At 41.6% G+C, this 9,737-nt stretch overlaps 1 protein-coding gene across 1 annotated transcript; it reads right to left on the bottom strand.

The window, feature by feature from the left end:
- Positions 1-5,951: 5,951 nt before the first annotated feature.
- LOC131815653 (zinc finger protein 239-like) lies at positions 5,952-7,199 on the bottom strand. Its single transcript, XM_059147427.1, has one exon. It carries the CDS (start codon positions 7,197-7,199, stop codon positions 6,081-6,083), a length of 1,119 nt encoding a protein of 372 aa, XP_059003410.1. The 3' UTR covers positions 5,952-6,080.
- Positions 7,200-9,737: the final 2,538 nt, after the last annotated feature.

Here is a 9,737-nt window from a genome sequence, read left to right as displayed (position 1 = left end):
CAAAAGACTAATACTAGATATTTTAAGCTCCCTTTCAGAAGGTTTTGCTGTATTGATATGATCTCTCTAGGATGAATCCACTGAGGTAGAGTAAAAGCTCAGTGATGACAGGTCCCCTCAAATTCACAGCATTTGTAAGACTTCTTGTTAGTGTGAATTGTCCGATAAAGAGTAAGGGCGGAGCGAAGACCAGGGGCTTTGACAGTAGTTGCATCCATATTCTTCTCACTGGTGTGAGTGTTGGAAGAGCAAGAGGTGTGTCACAGTCAAGGGTCTTCCACTTTTTAAATATTTGGAGGGTTTCTTTCAAATATGGATTATTTTATATCAAATTAGGTTTCCGTGATTACTGAAGGCCGTTCCACACTTACTGCATTATATGACTTCTTTCCAGAATAAGCTTTTTGTTTGGTTTGGTTTGGTTTGGTTTTTGGTTTTTAAGAGAGAGAGAGCTGGCAGGGGTGGGAGGGGTAGAAGGAGAGGGAGAGAGAGAATTGTAAGCAGGCTTCGCACTCAGCACAGAGCCTGATGTAGGGCTCAATCTCATGACCCTGAGATCATGACCTGAGCCAAAACCAAGAGTCAGAGGCTTAACGGACTAAGACTAAATAAAAGACTAATGTCATTTTATTTTAAATTCTGGTATGGCTAAATAGTGTTATATTAGTTTCAGAAGTTCACAGTCTTATTCAACCACGGACATTCCGGAGAAGAGACATTCCGCAGAAATCTTTGTACTACTCATTTGAGGCTGTGCTCTACGTAACTCTGGGCATGGGGTGGGAGTCGGGGGGCCACTACTCACACAGATGCTGATGCTAATGTCACTTTGATTCCTTTAAAAGTGGTCCTGCTAACAGGATAAATAAAATCTTTAAAAAAAAAAAAAGATAGTCATATGGCAAAGATATACAATTCAGTTGGGATCAGTTGGGAGTTAGAAAACAGAAGATCTTTGAGACTATGGGTTATGGAGACACTTGGGAAAATTTCAAGATATTTGAAATGCCTAGGAAACGTTGTGTTCGTTTTCCTCACTCGGTACTATTGGTAGCTTAAAATCAGCTATGATGGCATTACTTGCACTGCAGAAAATGTCTAATACTACAAATCCCGCTCTCCCTCCCAAAAGCTAGTTGTTGAGAATTTCCCAGCATACTCCTGGTGTACCAAGTTCCACACATGCCTCTCTTTGAAAGAAGGTGCACCTCTCTGATAAAGAATGTGTAAAATCAAGTTTCCCCAGCTTGTACGTGGAGTGTAAAAAAATAAACAACAAAACAGAAAAAGACTCAAAGATACAGAGAACAAGCTGGCAGTTGCCAAAGGGTAGCGGGATAGAGGGATAGGCAAAATAGGAAAGAAAATTACTTCCATTTATAAAATAAATAAGTCACAGAAGTGAAAAGTACAGCTTTGGGAATATGGCCAATAGTATATAATAGTTGGTGATAAATGGTAACCGCCCTTATCATGGTGAGCATTCCACAACATATACAATCATCCCCTCACTATGTTGTATACCGACACTCAGATGTCAACTATCCTCCAAATAAAAATTTAAAAATTTGAGATTCCCTAGCTTAAAATCCCCCTTTTAAATGCTTGCCTTATTATTTTCCTAAAAAATATCAGGAAGTTTGTCCCTCAGTATCTAAATAAGGTACAAGAAAATTATCTTTCATATTATCTTAGCCTGCCATTTCTGTCCTCTGTGAACAATAAGAGATGAAAACTCTTCCCCTTAGCCTAGCCCAACCCTCACAGTTGCCCGGCCTACCCACTGTGATTCTCGGGTCACAAGCAGCCCTTCCGTTTTCTGCTCACTCAGCCAAAAGAGCAACACAAGCTCTGGGGGAAGGTATGTAGGTGACTTTTGGGTGGGCAACTTGACAATATTTGTTTAAAATATGGGTATAATTTGGGGGCACCTGGGTGACTGTCATTAAGCACCTGCCTTCAGCTTGGGTTGTGATCCCAGGGTCCTGGGATCGGGCCCCACATCAGGCTCCCTGCTCAGCAGGAAGCCTGCTTTCCCTTTCCCACTCCTCCTGCTTGTGTTCCCACTCTCGCTCTCTGTCAAAAAAAAAAAATAATATCTTTAAAAAAATATTTAAAATACGGGTATAATTTGACCAAGAAATTCCACTTCTGGCACTTTATCTTTTTTTTTTTAATTTTTTATTTATTCAACAGACGGAAATCACAATTAGGCAGAGAGAGAGGAAGGAGCAGGCTCCCCACTGAGCAGAGAGCCCAATGCAGGGCTCCATCCCAGGATCCTGGGATCATGACCTGAGCCAAAGCTGGCACTTTATCTTAAAAATACAACCAATCAGGGGACACATGGGTGGCTCAGCCAGTTAAGTATCAGACTCTTGATTTCAGCTCAGGTAATGATCTCAGGGTTGTGAGATCGAGCACACCTCGGGCTCCTCACTCAGCGTGGAAACTGCTTAGGATTCTCTCCCTCCGCCTTTGCCCTCCCACCTTTAACATGCTCTCTAAATAAATAAATAAGTAAAATCTTAGAAAAAAAAAGTGTTATGGCAAAGATGTACAGAAGTGCCAATTAAGACTCCAAAAGCAAACCTCAGCCAATCAGGAATGGAAGTTGGTGAATAAACACCCATGTTCCTGGACCCTTCCTGGACAAGTCTGAGACGTCATCTACGCAGTCTCTCAGGGGGTCCACAGAGGCACTGAGCCTCAATGGTCACCTGCTCATTACCTGCCCTTTTTTGACTTTCCTTCCTGTTTCACTACCCCATTCCCTCACCATGGTTCTTAGGATCACCTCCAGATTAACTACTTGCCTCCTAAACTCTTGTCTGAGTCAACGTTGGGGGAAGCCCCTGCTAAGACTGTGTGTTTAAACCTAAACCCCTAAGTTATTCATAGGTCCTCATATTGACTTATCCTCACCACACACACATAGGAAAAAAATAACGGAAAAATTATGAGGGTTTTTTTTTTCTTTTTAAGAGTTATTTATTTGAGAGAGAGAGAGAGCACGTGCACAGGTGGGGAGGGGTAGAGGGAAAGACTCCCTCACTGAACACAAACCTCTATATATGGGGCTGGATCCTACCATCCATTATCAAGACCTGAGCTGAAACCAAGTGGTAGTCCTTTGCTTAATCAACTGAGCCACCCAAGACCTCAAGAGCCATTTTGTTAAAGCAATAACTAACTGTTACTCAAATACAAACTGTTCTTGTAAAGCTTTGTAAGGTTACTTCCTCAATGCAAATTGTTTTGTAAAGTCAAACATTTAATTGATTAGTCTTGCAGTTCCCAGGTAAGCATTTTTTCCTTTCAAAACTGATTCTTTACGGGTATCTGAGTGGCTCAGTGGATTAAAGCCTCTGCCTTCAGCTGGGGTCACCATCCTAGGGTTCTGGGATTGAGCCCTGCATCAGGTTCTCTGCTCAGCAGAGAGCCTGCTTCCTCCTCTCTCTCTGCCTACTTGTGATCTTTCTGTGTCAAATAAATAAAATCTTAAAAAAAAAAAACCCTGATTCTTCAAGTCTACTTCAGTGTTTCTACTAGAAAATTCATAATGGTTTTGTAATTCATTTTAGGTCTTTCAAGGAGGAATTTGTGAGGGAAGGTTTGAAATAAAAATTTAGAGACATTAATTCATAGTAAGGACTAAAATATCTGACTTTTATTTTGCACACCAAATATACCTGGAAACATTTTCTTACCGTATTATATAATATTTTTACTGTCATTAAAGAATCGGCCTGAATATTTCTCCCCCAAGTGAGGGAGTGGACAAAAAGGGTTTCCATCCGGATGCTTGGGTGGCTCAGTTGGTTGAGCGTCTACCTTTGGCTTAGGGCATGATCCCAGTGTCCTTGGATGGAGTCCCACATCCGGCTCCTTGCTCAGCAGGAAGCCTGCTTCTCCCTCTGCCTCTGCCTGCCTGTCTGCCTGTGCTCACGAGTTCGCTAGCTCTCTAACAAATAAATAAATAAAATCTTTTTTTTAAAAGGGGGGGGGGGTCCCATCTTTACTTTTTGAGAAGTCCAATGCCGTGATGAAGACGGACGAAATAAAATCTTAGCACTCAGCACCATAGCAAAGTTTTCAGAGGAGGACCTTATTTGCAATTGTGGTGATCAAGGAGAAAGTGACACTTTAAGTTGGCTCCTAAAGGAGACTGACTTGCAAACTGAAAACACTGATAATGTGACAACTACCCTCTTGATTAAAAAAGACAAAAAAATAAACAAACAAAAAAGGATTAATACGCCCTCAGAAAAGACAGAAAGCCCTGCATTAATCAACAAAGTTCTCAGGGTGCCTGGGTGGCTCAGTGGGTTAAAGCCTCTGCCTTCATCTCAGGTCGTGATCACAGGGTCTTAGGATCGAGCCCCGCATCGGGCTCTCTGCTCAGCAGGGAGCCTGCTTCCTCCTCTCTCTCTCTCTCTCTCTCTCTCTCTCTCTGCCTGCTTCTCTGTGATCTCCATCTGTCAAATAAATAAAATCTTAAAAAAAAAAAATCAACAAAGTTCTCTTCCTGCAATCCTCAAATCAAGCCTGGGGTCACCATACAATGAGCTCATCACAATACCGAAAACTATCCAAGCTTCTTGGAGGAAAACTATCCTTCTTGGAGGAATTTGAGATGTAACATGTATGTTAATTTTCCCTCCACTCAACACAACTAAGTCAGTCACAAGCAGTTTTAACACATAAATTAGCTTAAACCATATAAATTCATTCTAAATCAGGTTATCATAGATGAGACCTCTGAAGGAAGGAAGGTCAAATGCTTCTCCACAACCCAAACTAACTGGCTCCAGGAAAGAAAATGGTTGTTTTTGTTTTTATTTTTGTTTTGTTTTTTAATTTTTTAAAAATGATTTTATTTATTTTATTTGACAGAGCTCACAAGTAGGCAGAGAGGCAGGCATAGAGAGAGGAGGAAGCAGGCTCCCCATGGAGGAGAGAGCCCAATGTGGGGCTCGATCCCAGGATGACCTGAGCCAAAGGCAGAGGCTTTAACCCACTGAGCCACCCAGGCGTCCCAAGAAAAGTTTTTTTGAAAGGACCTTGCTATACCTAACATGTTAACTCCCATTGAAGAGCTCTGATTCTAATAACAAGACCCTTCCTTGAAGGACTCTTTTTCTCCTTGTCTCCAATTTCTAAAAGTTACTAAGAATTTCATATATTTCAAAAATTATTTCCAGGGGCGCCTGGGTGGCTCAGTGGGTTAAGCCACTGCCTTCGACTCAGGTCATGATCTCAGGGTCCTGGGATCGAGTCCCGCATCGGGCTCTCTGCTCAGCAGGAAGCCTGCTTCCTCCTCTCTCTCTGCCTGCCTCTTTGCCTACTTGTGAACTCTGTCAAATAGACAAATAAAATCTTAAAAAAAATTATTTCCAGATGTCACCATTTCTTCCAGAGTACTTTGTCTTACAATTTTCAGAACAAAAATTCTTTTTCCCCTTTATCTTCAGTTGTGCTTTTCAGCTCTGAAACTCAAGCCCTGTTGAACTTCAAGCTGTAGCTAACCCTTTAAACAGAAGAGAAGGACAGGGAAGTGAGTGAGAAGGGAGAGTTCAAAGTAGCCCTTTTAGTGAAGACAGTACTGCTAGGAGTAGGAATGATTTACATTAAGGCAAAGATTTCTAGAAAGGCGGTTTTCAAATATACGACCGACCGTGAGTCTATTTGACTTGGACATGGGCGGTATTCCGATCAGTACAAGGAGGGGCAATGAGCTCAAGTTTAAACAACTGGAATTCCTTTGCACGTTGGAATAGTCCAATCCTGGGGTTATGGGAAAAAAAATTCACTTCATGGAGACATCAGTCATCTTCAGGCACGATGAAAATATACACACAGAAAGACTGATGGTTGCTCTCGGGCTATTCCAGCTTCCAGATCAGTAATTTTCACATGGATTTGTGGTATGCTGGCAGCTAATTCTTCGCAGGAGAAAATGGGAGGCAAGGATTATCAGCCCTCAAAAAAAGGCGGGGGGGGGGGATCACAATTATAGTAACTCATGAAAGTAGGATTCTTTGGTCTTTAACAAAGCGAGAGTCGGAATGACCACACATTCAGAGTGATTCTCCACTGTGAAGCCTCTGATGCCTAATGAGGGCTGAACTACACCTGAAAGCTCTGCCACATTCATTACACCCACAGGGTTTCTCTCCGGTGTGAATCCTCTGGTGCTGAGTAAGATGGGCACTCCTGCTGAAGGCTTTCCCACACTCGTGACAGTTGAACGGCTTTTCTCCAGTGTGAATCTTCTGATGTTGCGTCAGGGATGAACTCTGGCTGAAGGCTCTCCCACAGTCTTTACAGGCATACGGTTTCTCTCCAGTGTGGGTTTTTGTGTGTTTTATGAGCGTTGAGCTCTGGCTGAAAGTTTTACCGCATTCTCTGCACTTGTAGGGTTTTTCTCCAGTATGAGTTCTCTGGTGTCGAATAAGGGCTGATGGATCACTGAAGGCTTTCCCGCAGTCCTTACAGGCATGCGGTTTCTCTCCAGTGTGAGTTCTCTGATGCTGATAGAGGTGTGAGCTCTGACTAAAGACCTTGCCACACTCGCTACATTCATAGGGTTTCTCTCCAGTGTGAATAAACTGATGGACAGTTAGGGAAGAGTTGTGACTAAAGGCTTTCCCACATTCGCTGCATTTGAAGGGCTTCTCTCCAGTATGAATAAACTGATGTTCAATAAGGGATGAGTTGTGACTGAAGGCTTTACCGCATGCGTTACATTCATAAGGTTTCTCACGGGCATGAATTCGCTGATGTTGAATAAAGTGCCTTATCTGACTAAAAGCCTTCCCACATTGACTACATTCATGAGGTTTCCCTGCAGTATGGATTCTCTGGTGTTGAATAAGAGAGACGTTATGATTAAAGGCTTTCCCACATTCCTTGCATGCATAGGGTTTCTCTCCAGTGTGAATTCTCTGATGTACTGTAAGGGCTGAATAATTACCATAAGTTTTTCCACATTCACTACACTCATAAGGATTCTCTCCATGTTCGGATCTCTGATGCGGAATAAATAGTGCATTCTGAATTAAGGCTCTTTCATGTGCCTTCCCACCATGAACGCTCTGATGGTGTTTGGCAAGGTGTGAGTTCCAGGTGTAGACTTTCCCATCTTCACAAGACCTCTCCAGAATTAGTTTTCTGATGTTCCGTTTGGTGTATACCATGACCAAAGGTCTTCCCATTCTGATTACATTCCACATTTTTTTCTTCATTATGAACTGTACAATGTTGGACATAAACTGAATGATCACTGAGTATTTTACTGCGTACATTACCCTGAAGAGCTTTCTCATTTATGCTCTTTTTCCGATGTCTTATTAATTTTGAATTCTGTTTAAAGCTCTTTCCCTGAGCATCAGATGTATAAGGTCTCTCTTCTTCGGGGTGTCTTGATTGTATAAAAAAGTCTGACTTCAGACTAACATGTCTGCCAGATCCAATACATATGGGGTTACTATCGGCCATAGAAGTTCTTTTCTTGAGGAGAACTGTTGCTTCTTTCCAGAGTCTATCTTGAGCATCCTCTTTGATCTCTGCATATCCCCAGGCTTCCTTCAAACTGGAAGGAACATCAGCCCCTGTGCTTTTCTCCATATTTATCCCCTGGTATGATTCTTTTCCAGAAAATAACTCCTTTGGGTTTGACCTCCTGGTCTCCAAATCTGGAGGGGAAAAGTAAAAATGTTCCCTATACTAGAAGAAGGAAATGACTCAAGGAAGAATGAAATAGTAAAATTGCATACATACCATTAGTTACAAATACAAGTCAAGTAGTCAACAGATAGTTTATTGAACACCTATTATGGGCTAGTCACTGTGTTATATGCTAGGATTCAATGATAAACGAAGCAGATGTAGTATCAACTCTTTTGAGATTTACAGTCTTTTGGGGAAAACAAGTATTAAATAATTTCAAGAATGATGAATGCTGTAAAATATGTGTGAGGGAGATTTCAATTGGAAACGATCAGTACCATACACTGGAATGATGGTTGCTCCTAGCTTTTGAACCATGAGAATGTTCCCTGGATTCTGATGCCACCACCACCAGCAGTCCCATGTTCCCTGTCTGGAGTTCACTCCTGCTAGGGACATCCTTCAATGCCTACCTCTTCCACTCCCACTGGCACAGCTCCCCAGTAACTCTCCTTGATTATGCCTGAGGTTGCTGTTGGATTGATTCAGTAAAATCATTCGCCATATTTTCCCTTGCTACAGTGAATGTTAGCATTTGCCAGAGACTTCCTCAGCTTTCCCTTTTTTCCCTCTCTCTCTCTCTGGGCCTCCCCAAATACACACGTACATGCCCCAAGAAAAGACAAAGAGGGTCAAAGTTCAGGAGGATGCAGAAATTTTAGGAGGATCGGGGCTTAGGCTTACTACTAGTACTAATTCAGCTTTCTTATGGGTAAGCTATAAATGACATTTGTGTTGTTGTAAAGTTGGGACTTTGTAATTAGGGATCTTGTAAGGAGTTTTTCAGCCCGATGAAGGGTAAGACAAATAGCACATGTGTTTTGCAAGCTGGACTGCCTTCAAAGTAAACTCAGTTTGTGGCTTTGAAAACCTTATATAATGTAGGAAAATGGAAGTTAAAAGAAGGCAATGTAAGTTAACTAGGGGGGAGAGATGGTAGCAGGGCACTAATCCACTACCACATTAGCCAAAAAGGAGGAATCACCTGTTAATTCCAATGGACATTCTTCAGGTCCTTACTTGACCTCTCTAGTGTCTATCACTATGCACACCTCCCCTCCCTGAAATGCTCTTTTCTGCAGGCTTCTATGACAAGAATCTGACTTGGTTTCCTTCTACTCTGGCCACCCTTTCCTAGTATCCTTTCTGGATTCCCTTTCCTTCATTTATTTTGATAAAATTGTATAACATATCTCCACTGCCATCACTCATTATTAAGAATTATTGCTATTTTATTATTTTGACACCATTTCCCCCATGTGATTTTCTTTAAGTATACAAGTGATATAGATATTTACAGATATAGACAGACAGACAGCAGATACTTAAATGTGTATGTTCATTGGGCTTCTAAGTTCTCTTGCAACTCTTTTCATGCCCTATTTCTCTCCTTTCATATTTCATCCACTCCCATGTCCTTAATTGACCTGCATTCTTCTTTTCTGCATACAGAAATGTAAAGAAACATGGAGACTGACTAGTTACTTATATAATAAGAATCCTAAATGGAAAGGAAGAATAAACAGATAAAATACTTAAAGAAACAATAACCAAGGATTATAGAGAAATGAAAGTTAAGGAACTTCAATCGAAAGTTTTCCTAGAAAGTCAAGCAGGAAAAATATGAAAAGACACCACGTATTATAATAAAATCTAACAACATAAATTTTTATTTGGAACCTTGGGAGTTCCCCAGGAGGAATTTGAAAGTGGCCCCTATATGTGGCAAGGAGAGATGGAAGGAAGAGGCAGACTACTGCAGGTTGGTAGGCATCAATTTTAATAAACAAGGGAAGTTATATACTAGGTTCTCTTGAGCAGCTGCACCTCTGCACCTGTCCACCAGAATATTTAAAGTTTCTATACAGGCTTTAACTGGGTTCAGTCCACATGGTCTCAATAACACATTACTCTCTCAAGGCTGCATTCCCCCAAAATGACTCCTACAGTGGAAATGCTGGACAGAACATATATTTCCAAGGGCAGGGGAGAAGGTGAGGAGTCTC

Source organism: Mustela lutreola, chromosome 15 (genome assembly GCF_030435805.1).
Source record: "Mustela lutreola isolate mMusLut2 chromosome 15, mMusLut2.pri, whole genome shotgun sequence".
Classification (NCBI taxonomy): domain Eukaryota; kingdom Metazoa; phylum Chordata; class Mammalia; order Carnivora; family Mustelidae; genus Mustela; species Mustela lutreola.
Note: the sequence above shows the minus strand (reverse complement) of the source record. Positions and strands in the feature narration are given on the sequence as shown.

Coding starts and splice junctions, on each gene's coding strand:
- LOC131815653 (XM_059147427.1), bottom strand. CDS start 7,199: ATGGTATACACCAAACGGAACATCAGAAAACTAATTCTGGAGAGGTCT.